The 23,384-nt window shown below is 39.6% G+C and overlaps 1 protein-coding gene and 1 pseudogene across 6 annotated transcripts in view; one reads left to right on the top strand and one right to left on the bottom strand.

Moving 5' to 3' along the window:
* The window catches only part of KCNT2 (potassium sodium-activated channel subfamily T member 2), a 675,220-nt gene that overhangs the window by 182,995 nt on the left and 468,841 nt on the right, over positions 1–23,384 (bottom strand). For all 6 annotated transcript variants that reach the window (XM_075833425.1, XM_075833427.1, XM_075833430.1 and 3 more), the window contains exon 17: positions 19,374–19,590. In XM_075833425.1, the coding sequence (XP_075689540.1) occupies positions 19,374–19,590 (217 nt within the window). The remainder of the gene's footprint in view (positions 1–19,373; positions 19,591–23,384) is intronic.
* LOC142657904 (chloride intracellular channel protein 4 pseudogene) lies at positions 5,770–6,686 on the top strand (annotated as a pseudogene).

The following is a 23,384-nucleotide window of genomic DNA, read 5'->3' as shown; positions in this document are numbered from 1 at the left end:
CAGACACTCGGCGATCGTATCGCCGGGTGTCGGTGGGAGAGAGAGGGAGCTCCCTCCCTCTCTCCAAAACCACTCAGATGCGGTGCTCGCTATTGAGCACCGCATCTGAGGGGTTAAACGTGTGAGATCGATACTAATATCGATCTCACACGGCAGAGCAGGGACGCTCCCAGCCCTCAGCTGCCTCTAGCAGCTGAGAGCTGGGAGATTTGACAGCTCCCTGCTCTGTTTACTTATTCCGATGCCGCGACGTAAAAAGTCTATGGCATCGGAATAAGGCCCATTAGTGACCGACGTAGAAACACGATGGGCCGGTCACTAACGGGTTAAGGCCGTAAGTATGCTTTGTGAAATATATATATATACACTCCTCAACATTGAAATTGCACCACCAAGAAGGGCAAGCTGTAAGGTTATGCAAATCGAGGAAGTAGCAGGTGTCGCTAAAATCTGCAAATTATCAAACTGCGAGACCTTGGTTTATCACTCTGGCAGATCACAACGCGCCTAGGCCAAGATGTCAACACTGTTTAAGCTCTTCCCGCAAAATGGGAACAGGGCCTTAATAAACTTAAAGAAAATAGAAACAAGACAACTTGACCAATATAAAAAAATAAGTGTAGTTGACAAAAGGAAAAAATCAAAAAGAAGTGAACAGATTTATGAAGATATTGGTATCTGGCATCTTATGGTTTTCTAGACATCCGGACTGTCCGCTCTCCTAGGAGACGTGTCCGAGATCATCCCTGGAGGCACCCTTCAAATTTTGTTATAGAATTGTAACGTGTACAAATCTGAAATATTTTGGAATTTATAGCCACTCATTTAATTATCTGTCTATAGAGCAATCCATAAAATTGTGTATTCTTTATTTACCTTTACATAATTCATTCTCTAGGAACTTTTCCTTATTACAGTGAAGGAAATAAGTATTTGATCCCTTGCTGATTTTGTAAGTTTGCCCACTGTCAAAGACATGAACAGTCTAGAATTTTTAGGCTAGGTTAATTTTACCAGTGAGAAATAGATTATATAAAAAAAAAACAGAAAGTCACATTGTCAAAATTATATATATATATATTTGCATTGTGCATAGAGAAATAAGTATTTGATCCCTTTGGCAAAAAAGACTTAATACTTGGTGGCAAAACCCTTGTTGGCAAGCACAGCAGTCAGACGTCTTTTGTAGTTGATGATGAGGTTTGCACACATGTTAGATGGAATTTTGGCCCACTCCTCTTTGCAGATCATCTGTAAATCATTAAGATTTCGAGGCTGTCGATTGGCAACTCGGATCTTCAGCTCCGTCCATAAGTTTTCGATGGGATTAAGGTCTGGAGACTGGCTAGGCCACTCCATGACCTTAATGTGCTTCTTTTTGAGCCACTCCTTCGTTGCCTTGGCTGTATGTTTCGGGTCATTGTCGTGCTGGAAGACCCAGCCACGAGCGATTTTTAATGTCCTCGTGGAGGGAAGGAGGTAGTCACTCAGGGTTTGACGGTACATGGCTCCATCCATTCTCCCATTGATGCGGTGAAGTAGTCCTGTGGCCTTAGCAGAGAAACACCCCCAAAACATAATGTTTCCACCTTATTGCTTGACAGTGGGGACGGTGTTCTTTGGGTCATAGGCAGCATTTCTCTTCATCCAAACACGGCAAGTTGTGTTAATTCCAAAGAGCTCAATTTTAGTCTCATCTGACCACAGCACCTTCTCCCAATCACTCTCAGAATCATCCAGATGGTCATTTTCAAACTTTAGACGGGCCTGTACATGTGCCTTCTTGAGCAGGGGGACCTTGCGGGCACTGCAGGATTTTAATCCATTACGGTGTAATGTGTTACCAATGGTTTTCTTGGTGACTGTGGTCCCAGCTGCCTTAAGATCATTAACAAGCTCCCCCCGTGTAGTTTTCGGCTGAGCTCTCACCTTCCTCAGGATCAAGGATACCCCACAAGGTGAGATTTTGTATGGAGCCCCAGATCGATGTCGATTGACAGTCATTTTGTATGTCTTCCATTTTCTTACTATTGCACCAACAGTTGTCTCCTTCTCACCCAGCGTCTTACTTATGGTTTTGTAGCCCATTCCAGCCTTGTGCAGGTCTATGATCTTGTCCCTGACATCCTTAGAAAGCTCTTTGGTTTTGCCCATGTTGTAGAGGTTAGAGTCAGACTGATTAATTGAGTCTGTGGACAAGAGTCTTTTATGCAGGTGACCATGTAAGACAGCTGTCTTTAATGCAGGCACCAAGTTGATTTGGAGCGTGTAACTGGTCTGGAGGAGGCTGAACTCTTAATGGTTGGTAGGGGATCAAATACTTATTTCTCTGTGCACAATGCAAATAAATATATATAATTTTGACTATGTGATTTTCTTCTTTTTTTTAATATAATCTATCTCTCACTGGTAAAATTAACCTAGCCTAAAAATTCTAGAATGTTCATGACTTTGACAGTGGGCAAACTTACAAAATCAGCAAGGGATCAAATACTTATTTCCTTCACTGTATACACCATAGAAATTACACCTAACAATTTCTAAAATTGCAATTCTTTGTAAGCAAACAGCTGTAGCAGAGCCCCGTTTGGCATTGTTTTTTTGGACCCTATGACAGCTGACTGAGGATTACCAGCAATCCCATGTAAAACGAGAACACTTCATTATAATATAAACAGTGTTGCCAACTTAAAAATTATTTTCCAAATCTGTATAATATAAGAATTCAGCACCCGGTGGCATGAATCATGTAATGTTTGCTATAGCATGGAGCAGTAAATAGATGTGCACCAGAATTAATAACAATTTTTTTTTACTCCTGAAAACTGATATTTACAGATGAAGATACTAAAGTCCAGTATTTGATATATTGGTAAGGTGAAAGGATTCAAATATAATTCAGGCACAGTACATTTTCTGTACGACAAGGCTAGAACTCAGAGACTAAAGTGTGTATAATTTGACGAGGTCCGTGATCTTTTCCCATAATTACAGTGATAACTTTATCTACGGCCGGTAATTTCAGGATAATAATTATTTATCTAGATGGCCTACCACGGTAGGGGGCTCATTAAAACATTGAAGGAATGTCACAGTAGGTTTACATTGGGCTTCATGGATTTTACAGATTACAAAGATTTTATTTAATAGTCTTTGCGTAAAGAAGAAGCTGAGTGAAACATTTTAACAACAATTCTAAAAAAAAAACATGAAACATTGAAACCATATGCCTCACCTGTACAAGCCACGTGGTCGAAAAGTGCATTACAAAATCGCAGCAATTCATGATAAAAAAAACCCGTGAAGTTTCGCTGCATGGCGCACTACTGCTGCACAGCTGCTACATGAACGAGCAGCCGTAAAGTGGTGAAGCTTGGGCTTATTTATGTACTCAGTTAACTATACCAATACAAAATAAGCACTATTTTTTTTCTTTATTACTAGCATGATATTACATTTTCTCAGATTTTATACTCCGAAATGATTTTTTAAAGCTTAACCATACCTATACACTTTATTTTCATCAACTAATTGGATTCCTATGAGATTGGCACTAATGTTTGATATGGAAACTAGACAATGAGCCTCCTGGGGGACGGTGACATCAGCCCGTACTCCGATACATTTATTTCCGGAAAAAGCCGAACAGAAACAAAGCGGCTGAGCGCTCACACGAACGCTTCAGCTGCTTTGTTCTATCGATTGGCGGGGGTCTCCGTGCTCGGACCCCCACCAATACAAACTTCTGACATGTCACTATAACATGCCAGAAGTTTGTCGAACATTTAGCTACAATTTAATTACTTTTGATACCATTTTTAAGGGGAGGTAAGGTGATCAAAATACAACAATTCTGGTATTGTTTTTTTTTACGTTGTTTAACCTGCCAGATAACTCATGTTATATTGTATGGATGTAGCAATACCAATTATGTGTATTTCTTCATTATTTACATTACTTTAGAAGAAAAATTAGCGAAGGTTTTTTTCTGTTAACTTATTTCCCCCTATATTCCTAAAAACTGTATAATAATATAATACAAATATCCAATTTTTACAATTTTGTTTAATCCCACTAGGGGACTTGAAAATACGATTGTTAGATCGCTTGCACAATACACTGCAATATTTTTGTATTGTCCTGTTAGTGAAGCTGGGCTTAATAGGAGGACCAATATGGGAGGTCTGAGGGTCTTCATTAGGTGAAAGACCGATCCCCTCTGTCTAACAGCTTAGATGCCACGTTTGCTATTGACCATGGCATCTATGCAGTATAAGGAACGGCCAGACGTGGCGGAATTGCTGTGCAATTTTCCAGCGGACGTTTTTTACAGTTGTTTCAATACATTTTTTAGGCAAGTTAGTTCAGATGTGGTGGAAAACTCCGCTGCGGACCATAGGCTGTGGTGCGGAATTTTGCTGTTGCGGAGAAGAAGCGGAATTTCACTGCGGATTTCAGCCTTTGCAATGCAAAAACTGAAATCTGTGGCAAGTCTGCTGTGTTTTCTGCAACGTCTGAATTACCTGTCAAATATGCAAATGTTGGTGCAGATTCGTTGCGTAATTGCCCCAAATCTGCCCCAACGTTTGCAGCGGAAAAACTCTGCCACGTCTGGCCGTGCCCTAACGGTATGTTCACACGCAGTGACGAAAAACGTAAAACGCCCGAATTACGTCTGAAAACACTGCGTATGAACATACCCCAACAGCCAGAATCAGAGTAAGAGAAAGGCGTTAAGGCGGGGTGTCAGCTGTAATATATAGCTGACAAATGCAGCATATGGAGCAAGCAGCCCGTGAGCCTGCTGCATATTCCCCCTCAAGACTATGACATAAATGTCAGGAAGAGGTTAAAACTATGAATGTTAAGAATTTATATGATTGTCCAGAGTAGTGCATTTCAGAGACTGCCGCATGAGAAAAATCCTGAACATAAGAGTGGAAATGGAGGATTTTTTTTCACATAGATTGTTGCCAGAACATAGAGCACGGGTAGACAGAGATGAGGAAAGATGTGCAGCACTACGGAGAGCTTTATGGATGAGAGTTTTCATTTTAAGTTGAATTCTAAAGGGTGGGAAACCCTTGGCACAGGGTAAAGGCATTAGTAAAGTGGTTTGACAGAAAGAAAAGCCTGGCTGGCGCATTCAAGATAGACTGGAGAAGGGAAGGTTTGGTGAGGGAAATATAGAATAGTAATTACTAATGATTTGCGTTAATCAAGAATTAGGGCAGTAATTCGAGTTTTGGCTGTTTCTCAAAATAAATAATAAAATGTATAATCTTTGTAAAGTATAGTGGATCAGGATAAAGTTAAGGAGTAAATGTACATATCAGTTTGAAATTTGTTAAATGTACAGTAAGAGCCTTCATTTACGAGTATTATCTTTGTTTTAATAATGATGAATTCCTCTAAATATTCTTTTTAAAGAGCATGACATTTAAAAATCAAGGCCTTCTTCACACAGTGCAGATTAATGAAGATTATGCATGCATTTCTATGCCAAACCAAAATTGGACCCTCTCTCTTTGCCACAGCATTTCTTTAACGCCTTTAGGACCCAGCCTGTTTTGGCCTTCTGGACGAAGCCGATTTTTCAAATCTGACGTGTCATTTTATGTGGTAATAACTTGGGAATGCTTTTGCCTATCCAAATGATTCTGAGATGGTTTTCTCGTGACATATTGTACTTTATGTTAGTGAAAAAATTTGGTCGATAAATTCAATATTTATTTGTAAAAAACACCAAGATTCATAGAGTAGGTTAAGTTCCCTTAGAGAGTGTCTAGTGGGGGAAGAGGATAGTTAAGGGAGTGGGACCACCAAACGAGGAGGAGAAGCGGCCCGGGAGAAGTTGGTTGAGCACAGTTCACCAGAAGAGCAGCGATGTCTATGTCGCAGAACGGAGTGCTGGAGGACAAGGACAATCTAATAGAACTCTTCGTCAAGGCTGGCTGTGATGGGGAGAGCATTGGGAATTGTCCCTTCTCGCAGAGACTTTTCATGATCTTGTGGCTTAAAGGAGTAGTGTTCAATGTGACCACAGTTGACTTAAAAAGGAAACCAGCAGATTTACAAAATCTTGCTCCTGGAACACACCCGCCGTTTATAACATACAACCATGATTTGAAAACTGATGTAAATAAGATAGAGGAATTTCTGGAAGAAGTTCTCTGCCCTCCAAAGTACCGCAAGTTGGCAGCAAGGCACCCAGAATCTAATACAGCTGGCATGGACATATTTGCTAAGTTTTCCACGTTTATCAAGAACTCTCGGCCAGATGCCAATGAAGCACTAGAAAGAGGATTGCTGAAAACGCTGCAGAAGCTTGATGACTACCTGAACTCTCCCTTACCCGACGAAATAGATGAGAATAGTATTGAGGATGTTACGGTTTCCAACCGCAAATTCTTAGATGGTGATGATATGACTTTAGCTGATTGTAACCTTTTGCCAAAACTCCATATAGTAAAGGTGGTGACCAAAAAATACAGAAACTTCGATATCCCAAAATCGATGACCGGGATCTGGAGATATTTGAGCAATGCATACAGCAGAGATGAATTCATCAACACTTGTCCTTGTGACCGAGAGATCGAAATAGCATACGCAGACGTAGCCAAAAGGCTCACCAACTGAACTGTGCTTTGTAACCAGATGAGGCCTTAATCCACAAAAGATCCTCTAAAGAGATTCCCATGGCCAAAATATAAATCTTCAGGTTTTGTTTTTTTCCCCCTGAAAAAGTTTTTTTTTTTTTTTTCTTTCTTACAATTGCAAAACAAAATATATTTTTATTTTTATCCCATTTTAGAACAAAATATATTGTTTATCTGATTTTATTGGGCTACATAAATAAGAACTGGTTCCAAGTATAGTTTGAAATAATGCCAGTCCCTGCACCGAAGGGGTGTTTCATTGATTTGATGTATATTTCAGTTCAAGCCCCTAACCCACAATCTTTAACTGTACATGTCGATGAGTTGCGGTGCCATACTAGTTATCTTCAACACCTATTTAGTAGCAACAATATGCCACCATGACATAATCTCAACCATTATACACGGCATATTGTAGAACTAGAAATATTTGTCCCTTCAACAAAAACAAAGTATAGATTTTTTTTTTCTTAATATTCCAAAGTTAAAAATGCATAGACCTTTAGATGTTTACATGCAGCTGCACCAGAAATGTAAACCTGTTGTCCACTATGGTACCGTTATCAGGAATGCTATCCAGCTGATACCATGACCTCTTCATCCCAAAACAAACTGGTTTTGTTCAGGGTTCAGGAGAGATGAAGGCATAAGTGCGGTTACTGAGTGGGGTTTACAGAAAAAGTGAGACACTAGTCTATTTTCGTAAATCCCATTCATTTCAATAAAGAGTGAACTCATTGGCGTGGTCACCTCTCCATGGATTGTGTGTGGGGGGGGGGGGGGACTGGTCCGTTTTCAGGATTTGGTGGGGTACCAGTAGCTGGACCTTTACTGATTTAGTGGGTTTTTTTTTCATTTATTTTTACTTCTCCCATTGGTTAATATTCAGTCAAGCAAAGACCTTGTTCTGATGTCTTCATTATTGGAACTCGTCTTTATTGAACATGTATGAACAGATCTTTTGCTGTGATTGAAGTGACTTTCCCTGTATGACAAATCAATTGAATAATTTAGTTTTTCAAAGTAGGAAATACCTAATTACTGTTAAACGCCACATGTCTAGAATCAACGAGGATCCGCAAAGAAACACATGTTTTTAAGCGGGTCTGAAAAAATCATTTTCTACTGTAGATGAACAAACTTTTGGCACAAACACTCCTTATTGGTTGGATCATCCAAATAATTTGCGAGTCTGTGGCCATATATAGCAATAGTTACTTAACCACCAGTCTAGTTAATGCTTTTGAGCTAACACTAACTTGATTTTTTATTTTATTTTTACATAACAGCATATTTAATGTCTATGTAATCTACAGCAATGCACCAAAGGATTTCACAAAGTTTAATGTTTGAGTAATAGAATACTAACTGTACAAAGTTTATAATGTTTAAAATAATGTTATATCCCTATGTTAAAAAAAAATAAGCCTATCTTGTTTTGGTTTTAAATTTACCTAAAAAAAAAAAAATCACTTGTAAGGGGTATGCAAAATTGTACAATTTTATTTCGCAGAAGGTTTGTATTCTAGATGTATCAGGTCATTAGTCTATGCTCTGCATAAAATTGTCTGGGGGCGTGTTCACATCACCGTTCATTTCCCTTCCATCGGAGGGTTCCGTTCGTCGCCATTCCGGCTGGTTTCCGGTTTTCCGACGGAATCAATAGCGCAGTTGACTCCGCTGTTCCGTCGGAGGGCCGGAGACCAGCCGGAATGGTGACGAACGGAAAGCATTAGCAATGTTTCCGTCACCATTGAGATCAATGGTGACTGAGACGGAAGCTGTGCTTTCACTTTCCGTTGCGGGGTTCACTGAACGGTGATGTGAACAGGCCCTTTAGTCATGTTATCTAAACCTTTTGGATACTTCATGAATAAATTGAAAATGTATTTAGAGGGAGTAGTCCAGGATAAGAAAATCTGTTTTTGTTCCAGAAACCACGCCACTTTTGTTAATGTGCTGTGTCTGGTATTGCACTCCGCCTTTATTCATTTGAATGGAGTAAAGCTACAATTCCAGACAGGGCCCATGACCAGAGTGGCGTGGTTTGTACAATAAAACCAGAACCTTTTTTCTTATCATTGAAAACCTATTTAGTGTTTTGAAGGTACATGTCATCGGGTTACCCAAGTTGTCGCACCAAGGGTAAGTCCACACCAACAATGTTGTCTGGTATTCACCTCTTTGTATATGTGACAGGTTGATGGTTTGCGCTTGCCATGCTACCTGTCTGTTATTGTTACTTATATCTTCAGGGACTTATGAGACATTCTTTTTTAAAATTTTACCTGAAAAGTGTCCTTTACCGATTCCTGTACAATATTTTGAGAGAAAACTCTCCAGTTGATTGAAATTTATTTTTACTGATGTTTTTTATTATATTTTTACAAGAAAATGCAGTGTAAACCTTTTGAATATGCACATATTTGTCCACCTCAGTTTTAACACCATGTGTAACGGTTTTCTACCAAAATGTATACTGTTCAACTTTAAGACCATTTCAAGTTGTGAGTAATTATGCTGTATATGAGTTTGTCTCCTTTTTTCCTTTTTTTTTTTTTTAAATTTTCTTTGTAAATGTGTGTTTGTTTGTTTTTAAATAAATGTAAGCATTTGGGACTTTGAAGGTCCTGGGGTTTATTTAATGTTCATATTTAGTCACGTCAAACATAAGAGAATTTGTTCTGTGATATATCATTCTTTGTTCCCTTCTGTACTTTCCTGAAACCTACCACTACTAAGCTAATATATATTTGTACTTTTATCACATTAGTAGTACACACAGCATAATTTACATAAATGGTTTATTTATAAAGATTGCCAACCCAAGAAAATTCTTGTGTACGCTTCCCATGGCACAGCAATGACAAAGGGTTCTGTAGGATTTTATACATGCAGTGCAGTTATAGTGCTACATATCTAGAGAGATTTTACCTATAACACAATTATCTTTTTCCAATTCAGCTCTAATCTTGGGATCCATGGCGAGACATCGTTGATCGGCGCTCATTTGCTCCTGTGACAAGGAGTTATGTATGGGGATGAGAGGTCGTCCCTATACATTATCATGTCAGCAGTGTATCTCCTGGTTTACACAGGGAAACGTGCTGCCGATTACGATAATTTAAATTTTTATTTTTTTTTCTTTTAAACTATACTATCAGAAGATGATAGAGCTTGTTCATCTGCTGATCGCTGCCCTGTTTACACAGGGCAATTATCGGCAGTGAGCGTTATACGAACGCTCGTCTGCACTATAATCGGCCTGCGTTAAACCCCTTTAGTGCGAAGATAAGTGTACACTGCTGTTTGAGGATATTAAAGAGGCTTTCTGGGATGTTACACTCAAAGCTTTACAACCATTTCTAAAAGGATAGATCCGACTTAACACATACATTTAAGTGTTTGTATACATTTTTGAAATTGACATTTATTAAAAATTGTATTTGTTTTTTGCGCTTCAGCTTCTATATATCCACTATGCATAGAGGCTGCGTGGCGCCGCTGTGGGCTAAATCCATCAGTCGGCTGGACTGGCAGCTCCTATGTTTCTCTAAGGGTATGTTCACACGGCCTATTTTCAGCTGTATCTCAGGCCATAAACGCCCCAGAAAAACTGCTAAAAATACGGAGGCTGAATGCCTCCAAACATCTGCCCACTGAGTTCAATGGGAAAAATGGCATTTTGTTCCCACAGGGCGTTTTTTTTTTACGCAGCCATTTGTGGAAACGCCCCGTAAAGAAGTGCATGTCACTGGAGCAGTTTTTCATTGTCTCAATAGAAAATTAGTTCCAAAAACGGCTGTAAAAAACGCATCAAAAACGCTTGATGCTTACACGGCTGAAAATCAGGGGCTGTTTTCTCTTGAAAACTGCTCCGTATTTCACAGCCATTTTTGGTTTGCCTTGGGAACATACCCTAAAACGGAATATAACTCTGAATATTACATAAATACCGTAGCTTTTCATTAGGTTTTTAGGGTTTGAGGCACACAGGAGCCGTGGTCAGCTGAGCGGTCAGTCCAGCTGACTGATGGATTTGGCTTGCAGCGTTACTATGCAGCTTCTAAAAAACATTCTTAATGTCCGTTAAACAAAAAACCATTTAATTAGAAAAAAAGCTTACAAAGGTTTATATAGCCTCTAAGGCCGAGTCTACAGAATATAATGTAATCGCACGTGACACAATGTCCTGTTTTTTTGTTTGCTTTGTAACCAGTGGCTGTAAAATTTCTTCAGTTTTATTTCTTACAACTTTCTTTTATTAATAAAGGTTGGTTTTGATGAAAAAAAAAAAAAAAAAAAAAAAAAAAACACCAAGATTTGGAGAAAATTAGCAAAAATTAGCATTTTTCCAAATTGAAATGTATCTGCTTGTAAAACGGATAGTAATACCACACAAAATAGTTACTTGTTTGCATTTCCCATATGTCGTCTTTATGTGTATCATTTTTTTGAACATTCTTTTATTTGTCTAGGCTATTACAAGGCTTAGAACTTTAGCAGCAATTTCTCATATTTTCAAGAAAATTTCAAAAGCCTATTTTTTCAGGGACCAGTTCAGTTCTGAAGTGGCTTTGAGGGCCTTATATATTAGAAAGTCCCCATAAATCACCCCATTTTGAAAACTGCACCCATCAAAGTATTCAAAACAGCATTCAGAAAGTGTTTTAACCCTTTAAGCGTTTCACAGGAATTAAAGCAAAGAAGCGGTGAAATTGACAAAAAAATTGTTTTGCCAAAATTCATTTGTAATACATTTTTTCTGTACCACAGAAGGTTTTACCCGAGAAATGCAACACAATATTTATTGCCTAGATTCAGCAGTTTTTAGAAATATGCCACATGTGGCCCTTGTGTGATGGACTGAAACACAGGCCTCAGAAGCAAAGGAGCACCTAGTGGATTTTGGGGCCTCCTTTTTTTAGAATATATTTTAGGCGCCATGTCAGGTTTGAAGAGGTCTTGTTGTGCCAAAACAGTAAAGACTCCCCAAAAGTGACCCCATTTTGGAAACTACACACCTCAAGGAATTTATCTAGTGGTATAGTTATTATTTTGAACAAACTGTTGTTTTGCTAAATTTATTTGAATTAGTATGTGAAGATGAAAATCTACTTTTTTTCTGAAAAAAAAATGTTTTTTTTAATTTTTACATGTAATAAAGGAGTAAAAACACGCCAACATATGTGGAGCAATTTCTCCCGATTATAGCAATACCCCATATGTGGTAATAAACTACTGTTTGGACCCACAGCAGGGCTCAGAAGAGAAGGAGCGCCATTTGGATTTTGGATTTCTGATTTTGCTGGAATAGTTTTCAGTGCCGTGTCACGTTTGCAATGCACTGGAGGGACCAAAATAGTGGAAACCCCCCAAAAGTGACCCCATTTTGGAAACTACACTCCTCAAAGAATTTTTCTAGGTGTAAAGTTAGCATTTTGACTCCACAGTTATTTTGCTGAATTCATTGGAATTAGTCTGTAAAGGAAAAAAATCTACTTTTTTTCTGAAAAAACATAGACATAGACATTAAACATAGACATTAAAGGAACAAGGGAGAAAAAGCACCCCAATATTTATAAAACAATTTCTCCCGATTACGTAAATACGCCTTATGTGGTAATAAACTGCTGTTTGGACCCACAGAACGGAAGGAGCGCTATTTGGCTTTTGGAGCTGAAATTTAGCTGAAATGGTTTTCGGTGCCATGTAGAATTTTCAAAACCCCTGAGAGGCCAAAACAGTGGAAACCAGTGGCGTAACTCCCGCTATAGCAGCTGTAGCATCTGCTATGGGGCCCGCAGCATGAGGGGGCCCGTGCCACCCACTGGCACGGGCCGCCCCATGGCCGAAGGCTCCACTAGCAGCCGCTATGGCTGCTACAGCGCGACGCCAATGAAGGGGTTTGTTCCTACAAAAGACATGCATCCCCTATCCACAGGAGAGGGGATGCATGTGTGATCGCTGGGACGCCCAGCGATAAAGAGAACGGGGGACCGAAAGTCCCCCGAAGTTCTCCATGACAGACCTCGGACTTCCAGGGTCGGTCTACAGCTCCATAGAAATGAATTGTGCACTGCTCGCGCTTGTGCGCATGCAAGACCAGCGCACCTTTCATTTTTATTGAACTGTGCAGACGCCGGAAGTCCGAGTTTAGTCATGGAGAACTTCGGGGGACTTTCGGTCCCCAATTCTCCTTATCGCTGCCAGCGATCACACATGTATCCCCTATCCTGTGGATAGGGGACACATCTCTTTTGTAGGACAAACTATAGGCCATTTTTTTTGGGGGGGGCTATATGGCGTTATCTATGGGGGGGGTTTTGTACAGTGTTATCTACAGGGGGGTCTGTACGGCGTTATCTACAGGGGGGGTCTGTATGGCGTTATCTACAGGGGGCTCTGTATGGCGTTATCTACAGGGGGGTCTGTATGGCGTTATCTACAGGGGGGTTCTGTATGACGTTATCTACAGGGGGGTCTGTATGGCCTTATCTATAGAGAGGTCTGTATGGCTTTATCTACAGGGGGGCTGTATGGCGTAATCTACAGGGGGCTGTATGGCATTATCTACAGGGGCATTGGGGCTGTAAGACGTTATCTACAGGGGGCTGTGTATGGTGCAATCTATAGGGAGGCACTATCTACAAGGGGGGGTTATGTGATACCCAGCGGAGGGGGGGCAGCAGTCAAAAGTTTGCTATGGGGCCCAGTGTTTCCTAGTTACGCCCCTGGTGGAAACCACACAAAAGTGACCCCATTTGGGAATCTACACCACTTAAGGAATCGATCTAGGGGTATAGTGAGCATTTAGACCCCACAGGTCTTTTGCTAAATTTATTAGAATTAGGCCGTGAAAATGAATATCAACATTATTTACACTAAAATGTTGCATTTTTTCAATTTCACAAAGGATAAAGGAGGAAAAAGCCACCCAACATGTGTAAAGCAATTTCTCCTGAGTACGGCAATACCCCACATGTGGTCATAAATGTTTTTTAATTAGAAAGTAATTAACCCTTTCCAAACTGATCCATTTTTGCTTTTTGTTTTTCGTTTTTCCCTCCCCGTTTTCAGGAGCCATAACTTTTTATTTTTCCGTCAATATAGTGGTGTGAAGGCTTATTTTTTGCGGAACAAGCTGTAGTTTTATTGGTATGATTTTTTGGTACATACAACTTTTTTAGTACTTTTTATTACATTTTTTGGTAGAGCCAAGGTGACCAAAGAACAGCAATTTTGCCGTTTTAAATTCTTTATTTTTCACGGCGTTCACCGTGCGAGTTAAATAATGGTATATTGTAATAGTTTGGACTTTTACAGACACAGCGATACCAGTTTTTTGCATTTTTATTTTTTTTACATTACTTTTGAGAAAAAAAATGTGAAAAGTTTTTTTTTGGGGACTTTAAATATTTATTTAATGTCTTTCACTAATAATAATTTACTTTTGTTTTTACACATTTTATCAGTCCCTCTAGGGGACTTGAACAATCAATCAGTAGATAGCTGGTACAATACACTGCAATACTAATGTATTGCAGTATATTGTCATTTTTGCCGGCTCCTGTAATAGCGCGATCGCTGTTCCTGTCCGTTAGTCCCGGGTGTCAGCTGTAATACACAGCTGAAACCCGCAGCGTATGGCACGGGCTCAATACATCAGCCCGCTCAATACATCACCCCCCATACCACGACATGCTATTAAGTCGTGATGCAAGAAGGGGGTTAATGTACAGCATCTGGTGCAGAGTGAAAATTGCACTTTTCCACTGATATGCCATTTTAGTGCACTATATGCTATGCCCAGTTTGTGCCACTGAAGACAAATACTTCATAAAATATTAACCAGGTTCTCCCGGGTATGGCAACGCCATATCTGTGGACGTAAACTGCTGTTTGGGCACGCTGTAGTGCTCAGAAGGGAGGGAGCGGCATTTGGCTTTTGGAGCGTAGATTTAGCTTGGTAGTAGTTCTGTTTGGCGTTTTGCTGGTATTTCAGTTTATAATGTGGGCTCATATGTAGGCTGTGCGGGGTACATCAGGTCATAATAAGAGCGTATAATAATGTGGTAAATAAATAATAATCCACAGATATGTGGCCAGTGTCACACTGATAAATGGTGCCCAATCTTACCCGCTTTTGGAACACTGCACATTTTGCATCGCTGTATTTTGAGAGCCAGAACTTTTTATTTTTTCTCCACCGGAGCTGTGTGAGGACTTATTTGTTGCGGGACAATCTGTAGTTTTCATTGGTACCATTTTGGGGTACATGCAATTTTTTTGGATCACTTTTTATTACATTTTTTGGCAAGCAAGGCGACCAAAAACCATCAAAAAAATGAGAAAATAAGAAAAACTGAGTTGGAATCAGAAAAACAGCGCTATTCTGGTCAAATAACCAGTTCATCTGATATTACTTAGCGACAGGTCCATTTTATATAGTTCTATCCTTCCATACACGTCCTGATGGAAAATTAAACGCTATGGTAAAAAAAAATAATAATATACAAAATATTAAATCTAAATATAGAAAACATTTTCATCACTCCAATTGCATTTTATTCTACTCCAGCTGTGCAGCAACTGGTCAGGCAGAGATCACATTGCTGTTAGTGGGAGGCAATCATTTTATTAATGAATTGACATTTGTGTTTGAATGGAAATGCTCAATATACCCACACCATATCTGTACAGCAGAAAAATAAAAAAAAGAACATTCTAAGAAACTTTTCAGAGAAGCAAAAAAATCTATTTAAGTCGTTTGAGTCTGAAAGGTTATTCTTTGCAAAACATCTGAAAAAACATGTTCCAACCATGGCACAAATATGTCTTTTCCTCTAATATCTGAGCTGGAATATATATTTAGCCACTGGTGTTTTATAGACATTACTGCATTGTGGAACCTCTTATTTCTGAAACACGCTGCTAAACTTAAAATTGTGAGGGGAAGAGGGACATGCTTCTAATAAGATGTAATACTAAAGACAGAGGTGGTGCAATTTAAAAACCCTAGTGGAAAGTCCCCTGCGGCTATCATTTCTATGAATCTGTCTTACATTTTTTTCTAAACAACCATCATTATTTGAAAAAGTTTCTTTAGAGGGATAAGAACTCAGAAAATATAAGTCTGCACAGATAGGATGTAAACCTCCCGCTGGAAAAATAAAATTGTAACGGCAATGATTTTTCTCTCGGAAGATGACTTGTTCTGTATGTTTGAGAACAGGTTATAGTTTAAAATATTTCAGCTGCTTTTCCCCCATTCTTCTGATTTTACTGAGCATGTGTAGGAAGAATAATAGCGGTAATAATTATAATGACTATATACAGTATTTCACTGACAAATCATTGAATAGCCCATATTTCCTGAGCAAAGTCTGCTTATCCTTAATAACATACCATCACATATTACGGTTGTTGCACATTATTTTGGAGGTCTTAGAATAGGATTTGTCTTCCTGGTCATTAGCTAATCAGAAAATAGAAGACATTAGTTTCCCTAAAAGGAAGAAAGACAAACTAAGGCCCTGTTCACACAGAGTTTTTTGACACGTTAGACTGACGCGGAAACTGCGTCGGAAAACCCGCCAAAAAACGTCCGAAAGTGCATCCCGTATTGCGGGAAAAAGAAGCGACATGCCCTATCTTCAGGCGTTTACGTCTCTGACCTCCCATTGACATCAATGGGAGGCAGAGAAAGCGTATCTTGTGGCATTTTTGCCCATCGGCGCTCAATGGCCACGGGTGAAAAATGCAGTGAAAAACGCAGCAAACAGCGTGCAAACAGGTAGCAAGGCACAGAAACAATGGGAACAGGATAAAACTAAGGGACCATTTGCTAAGACTAACATGGGTAAACACAATAACGCTCAGGCAATGAATGAAAGGGCAGAGAGCTTTTTATAGTCCAGGGTGATCATGGGCTAATTACAGATTTTCCTCATGTGTGTGCACTGGCCATTTAAGACTGGGCAGGAGTGCACGTGCACCCTACGGGAACTAGTGCAGTGATGCGTAAGTGAGTGCCGGCGTCTCTCAGGAGGGAGATGCCGCCCAGCAGTCACTTGTCCATGGCCGCGGCCATCAGGGGGCAGGAAAGCATGACGGTCCGCGGCTGTGGACGTTACAATGCCCAAATAATACTGAAATTCAAAGCTCAATTTTTACCATCACACAGTGCCCAATTTTTATCACCATATGACTTCCTTACCAAAACTGTGTTTGTTGCCCATAGCAACCAATAACAGCGCAGCTTTTCTTTCTTATAGTGCATTTGAAAAATAAAAGCTGCGCTGTGATTGGTTGCTATGGGCAAAAAGACAGTTTTTCTGGTTAGAAATTTATCATGAATCTCCAGCATTGTGTCTTAACCACTTAATAATCACATTCAAATTGGAAAAACCCTCATAAAAATACCCCAAAAAATTATTGTATATTTAGAATTTCTGTTTCATGTAAATATAGTTGGCACATAACTCAGTTGCCTTAAGTGCTTTTTAACCCTTTAGTGTTCCAGCGGACATAACTTTTTTTATTTTGTATTCAATGTAGCCATATGAGGCTCTGTATTTTGCAGAGCAAGCTGTAGTTTTTAATGAAACCATTTTGGGGCACATATAATGCATTGAAAAATGTTTATAATTTTTTTTGCTGGGAGGGGGGGATCATACATTTTGTCATTGTTTTTATGGCAGTACCAATAATGTTTTAGCTCTTTTTAACTCTATTTTGATTCTTTTCTTATGATTATGGTACCCTTCTTTTTTTTAAACATAATTGGTTTTGTGTCACTAAATTTCAACACAAATAACATTTATATTTTTTCGTCAATGTATTTGTATGCGGGCTTGTTATTTGTGTGGCGATTTGTAGATTTCAATGGTACTTCAAAATGGTAAGTTTGAAATATCTCACGTTAGGAGTGAAGAAAAATAATTCAGAGTTTAGGAAGGGAAATGGGAAGCTGAGGGAGTGAACCCTTGAATTGACTGAGGCAGGGGAATAGAACAGGGGTGGAACCAATTTTCGCATGTTCTAGAAGGGAGAAGATTTACAGATTCTTCACAGGAGGACAAGTGGCAACGAGCAGGAGATAGAAGAGGACGGGGCACAGAGAAGAGTCAATTGTGTCTACCGGTCCAGGGCCGTCTCGTCATCAGCCACAGCTCATGTGTACAGCCCAGGCAGTACAAAATCAGGCTACTGCCAGGGCTGTGCCCACTGATGAGGTGGGTCTAGATCCGAGACACAAGTGCACAGATGTTCAGAATTCCTCAGGAATACTTTGCCTAATCAGTATTTTGCTTTATCTTTTCTCCTGTCAGCCTGATCAGACAGTTGCAGGGAGACACAGCTTCTACTAGTTAGTACAAACAGTATATTTTCCAGTTGAACGAGTACAGTTTGGAATAATCAGTATGGGGGTTAAGTAATACAGGTAATAATCCTGAATACCACAACGCAGAGCCCAAATACCACTACACAGTGCTCAATTAATTTTGCAGTATTATGCTCAAATTGCTATATTGTTATGTCCATACTCCACATCAAATTCTGTCTTCCATGACTAGAAAATACTGAAATAGTGGGCGTCATAAAAAAAGACGAAAAAGTCAGAAAGTACTAGAAAACATTAGGGCTCACGGATGTGGCTGTATTACGGCTCTGTGCAACCTCTGAGTTGTATGAAGGTATAATGTGGCGATCATACAAGTGTATAGGCCCTTACTGTACATCCATATCCCTCTGATTTTATACTGGAGCATACAGAGGATTTTTTTGTCAGATTACTTAAAAATCTGACAGAACAAAAATGTGTGGCATTCTCTATCGGATTCTTTATTTACAGAGGTATAAGGAAGTTTTGCTTAAAGGTACAGTATATCTGGATATACAGCCCTCAATGCAGCTTTTACAGAAGCACGCTGAGGCTTAGCCTTACGGCCTCCAAGCACTGCCCTGCCATACAGATTCTGTGAACACGACTTGGCTGTGTGCATGAGCCCTTAAGGGCACGTTCAGACGTGGTAGATTTGCTGCGGACAGGCCGCAGTGGAAATCCGCAGCAAACATTTTTTCCTTTTGTTTCTATAGCTTTTTAGTTAAGCTATATCCACAGGATATGTCATAAATGTCAGATAGATACGGGTCCCACCTATGGGACCAGCACCTATATCTAGAACGGGGTCCCCTAAACCCCATTCTGCTGCTCTGTGTTGTGGCAGAAGCAGATGAATTCCGACCATGACTTAGGAAACAGTGTAGGTCACTGAGCTACACTGTTTCCATAGTCCCATGGAACTGAATGTTAGTTACGGAAATAGCGTAGCTCGCATGCTACACTGCTTCCGTAACTGTCATTCACTACTATGGGTCTTACGGAAACAGTGTAACACAGCGAGCTAAGCTGTTTTCATAACTCTAGACCATATAGTCAGGAAGTGTCCGGGGAGGCAGAGTGAGCAGAAAAAGGTAGAACAGGGTTTAAGGGGCCCAGATCTAGAGATAGGTGCAGGTCCCAGAGGTGGGACCAGCATCTATCTGACATTTATGACGTATCCTGTGGATATGTCATAAATGTATCTCATGGGAAAACCCCTTTAAGTTCTATGTTATCAGCAACACATTCCAGCATGTCTTTTGCTTTTATAATACATACAGTAACTTATATCTTGTAACTTTAATTATTATAGATATTATACATACTCCTTGGCATCAGAACATTCATCATCAGATGGGTTGGTTTCATCTTCTGACTGGTCACTGAGAAGATCACAAGGCTGTATGTTTGCATTATCTGCAAGCTCCAGCACCGGTGCAATACTGGGTCTCCTTCCTTCTTTGCTAACTTCTGAAGGGAGTGTTAGGTTTGCCCCACTGGTAGAATGACAGCTTGCATCTTGCAAATCTATTGCCACTGTGCCTGCAAATAAAGATGTAGAGTTTATAGTTAAATGCATCTCCTGCGTGAATCTACCACATTATATCCTTGATAATGTTTTTTTAAAATTTATTTGGGTTAACCTATTGTTAAAAAAAATTACAATCACACACTCATAATATTTTTACAATTACAGGCTTGTGTAGATGTATTGTAGATGCAGTTCAGCCGGCAATATTGTGTCCAACTTGCATGTTTAGGGTTTTTTCCTTTCCTTAGCAGGTTCCTGAAAAAGCATGTTTTCTCTTTTTATGCTTGCTGAGAGGGCAGGCTCTTCCTTTTATTAATTATGTAATAACTTTTCGGTAGTGCTGGGCCAATCTGGTAATCTCCCCTGCTACACCTTCTCCCCCTCGTACTGTTTTAACTGCAACACTGAGTTAGGCAACGGCTACACCTAGACTTTTTGTAGTACTACAGATAGATTTTAACTATTAACCCCTTCACGAAGCAGCAGGACGTGCGGGTACGTCCTGGTGCAGAGGGAGAAGTATAGACTGAACTGTTCCTGGCTGTTTAATCCCTAAAATGCTGTGGTCAATCGCAACCGCAGCATCTGGGCCGTTATAAAGAGGTGGCGGCCACTCAAACAGCTCATCGGCGCCGCCACTACACGATTGTGGGATGCCGATGGTTGTCATGGCAGCCCAGGGGACTAATGAACTCCCCCAGAACTGCCTTCACTCTGCCTCTGTAAAGCCCTGCCTGTGGCAGGGCTTAAATGGGTTTTCCAGAACCAACTAACTAGCTGTTATTGCACTGCACAAATAAAAATAATGCAATTGCGGCGGTCACGTGATGCATCTTAAATAGTAAAATCTGCAGTTCCGGTACTGCCCTGTACATGCTCTTTCACTTCCATTTTCCGGCTGCCTCAATGTACGGGAATGTCATTACTGACGTCACTGTACACTGAGGGAAGTGGTGGACTAGATACTCTTTCTTTGGTGTCTCTGAACATGCGTGGTTGCTTCACTAAGGGTATGTTCACACGGCAGCGTCCATAACGGCTGAAATTACGGGGCTGTTACAGGAGAAAACAGCTCCGGAATTTAAGCCGTAATGGCATGTTGAGGCGCTTTTTGCTGCGTCCATTACGGACGTTAAATGGAGCTGGTTTTCCATGGAGTCCATGGAAAACGGCTCAATTTACGTCTGAAGAAGTGACAGGCACTTCTTTGACGTGGGCGTCTTTTTTACGCCCCGCCTTTTGACAGCGGGGCGTAAAAAAAATGACCGTGTGCACAGAACATCGTAAGACCCATTCTAATGAATGGGCAGATGTTTGCCAACGCTATCGAGGCGCATTTTCGGACGTAAATCGAGGCGTAAAACGCCCGAATTACGTCCGTAAATAAGCCGTGTGAACATACCCTAACAGTGTTTAGCACGCAAGCCCACTCATGTGCTTTAACAGCGCCTGCGCAGAATTTTCTCTCCCCTAGCCTGTCAAAACCCTTCCCCCTAGTGTAGTGGGCGTGTTTGACCGGCCTTGCTCCCGCCGCATGGCATGCTGGGATAAAAAGCATTGCATGCTGGGAGCAGAGTGGAAGCTGTTATTCAAGAAACTGAGACATGTAAAGAAAATGCAGAATGTAAATAGAGAGTTTTGCAGCACGAAAAGATACTGGAAACGAACAAAAGGTAATTAGGGGAATTTATTTACGGCTAATAAAAGCGGTAGGCTGTTAAATAAAAATATTTTTTAGATCTCGGAAAACCCCTGTAACAGAAGCCTTTAAAAATGACTTTACATTAGTATTGCAGTGTATTGTACCAGCGATCCAATGATTGCTTGTTCAATTCCCCTAGGGGGACTAATAAACTGTGTACAAAAAAGTTAAATCAAGTTTTAATAGTGAAAAAAAAATATTAAAAGTTAAAAAAAAACACCTTTTCCCATTTTCCCCTAAAGTAATGTAAAAAGTAAAACAAGTAAACAAATACGTAAAAATTAAAAACACCAAAATTGCTGTTTTTTGGTCACCTTAGCGCTCAAAAAAATTATATTAAAAAGTGATCAAAAAGTTGTATGTACCAAAAAATGGTACCAAAAAAAACAGCTAAATTCACGGAAAAATAAAAAAGTTAAGGCTTTCACAATGTGGTGAACAAATACATTTTTTTTAAAGTAGTAAAATATAAAAAATAGCACATAAATTTGGTATCACCATAATCGTATTAAGTCACCGAATAAAGTTAAGTTGTCGTTTTTACCGCACGGTGAATGCCATACAAACTAAATCCCAAAAACTATGGAGGAATCACAGTTTTTCCCAATTTCAGCCTGCAAATAATTATTTTTCAGTTTCCCAGTACATTATATGGTATTTAAATGCTACCAATAGATAATACAAATCCTCCCGCAAAAAATTAGCCCTCGCACTAATCTATTGACGGAAAAATAAAAAGTTCTGGCTCTTGGAAGGCGGGGAGTGAAAGACGAGAATCAAAATAAAAAAATGGCCGTTTCCTTAAGGGGGTTAAGCTACAGCTGAAGTCCAAATGAATACATTAAGTTGCATGCAATCCTGGACTGCAGCTGTCACTTAATAGTTACAATCAATTAGCACTACAAAAACTCTCAGTGTAGCCCTGGCCTAAAAACCTTTAGCAGCACCCCCATCCTCTGTTTATTCTATTTACTATTTTATACTAGTCCTTTTCTGGGGAGGGGACTGTAGAGGTTTCTGAACATTTATAGAGAGCCGGGGAAAGGGAACTACAGAATGTTGCACTTTTTCCTAATAACAGATAAAAACACTTCTGATATTATTGATTTATACAAACAAAATTTAAAAAGGTAGGTTCACTTTAAAATATTAAAACTCTGACAATAAATGTTGATAATATATGTATATAAAATATAACAACATTTCTAAACTATATTCCACTGAAATAAAGGCCAACAAACAGTTGTCTTTGAGAGATTAATTTAACCCCCTTCCCTACATCCACCATATGTATACGGCAGAGGTCGGATGGGGGAGTATGGAACAGACTCACGGGCTGAGCCCTCTCCATAGAATGAGCTTTTATTTATTTTTTATTTTATTTTTAAAGCTCAAAACAACCCCCTTTTTCCCCCAAGCACAATAATTTTTTTAACATAACTGATATTGCTGCGTCTGTAAAGTCCAAACTATCACAATATAACATTACTTAACCTGCATGAATGCAGTAAAAAAATAGAATTCCTGTTTTTTTGGTCACTTCGTCTCCCACAAAAAATTGAATAAAAAGTGATCAAAAAGTTGTGTACCCCAAAATAGTACCATTAGAAACTACAGCTCACCCTTGCATACCGCTCAATCGACGGGGGAAAAATGTATGGCTTTCAGAATATGGCGACAAAACACAAATTTTATTTTTAACAATGAGTTTTTTCTAAGTAGCAAAACATTAAAAAAACTATATCAATTTGGTATCACCGTAATCGTATTGACCCACAGCATAAATTTAACATGCAGTTTTTACCACACGGTGAACATCTTAAAAATGAAAAACACTGCCAAAAATGAAGGAATCACAGTTTTTTTCCCCATTCTACCCCACAAAGACATTTTTTACAGTTTCCCACTACATTATATGGTAAAATAAAGTGTGCCAGGAAAAATCTACAATTCGTCCCGCAAAAAAACAACCCCTCATACGGCTATATTGGCAGAAAAATATAAAAGTTATGGCATTTGAAAGGTAGGGAAGAAAAAATGAAAGTGAAAATCAAAAAATGTCTGCGGCAAGAAGGGGTTAAAGAGGCTCTGTCACCAGTTTAT

This window comes from Rhinoderma darwinii, chromosome 7 (assembly GCF_050947455.1).
Source record: "Rhinoderma darwinii isolate aRhiDar2 chromosome 7, aRhiDar2.hap1, whole genome shotgun sequence".
NCBI classification, from domain to species: Eukaryota; Metazoa; Chordata; class Amphibia; order Anura; family Rhinodermatidae; genus Rhinoderma; species Rhinoderma darwinii.
The sequence above is the reverse complement of the archived record's forward strand: the minus strand, read 5'-3'. Positions and strand labels throughout refer to the sequence as shown.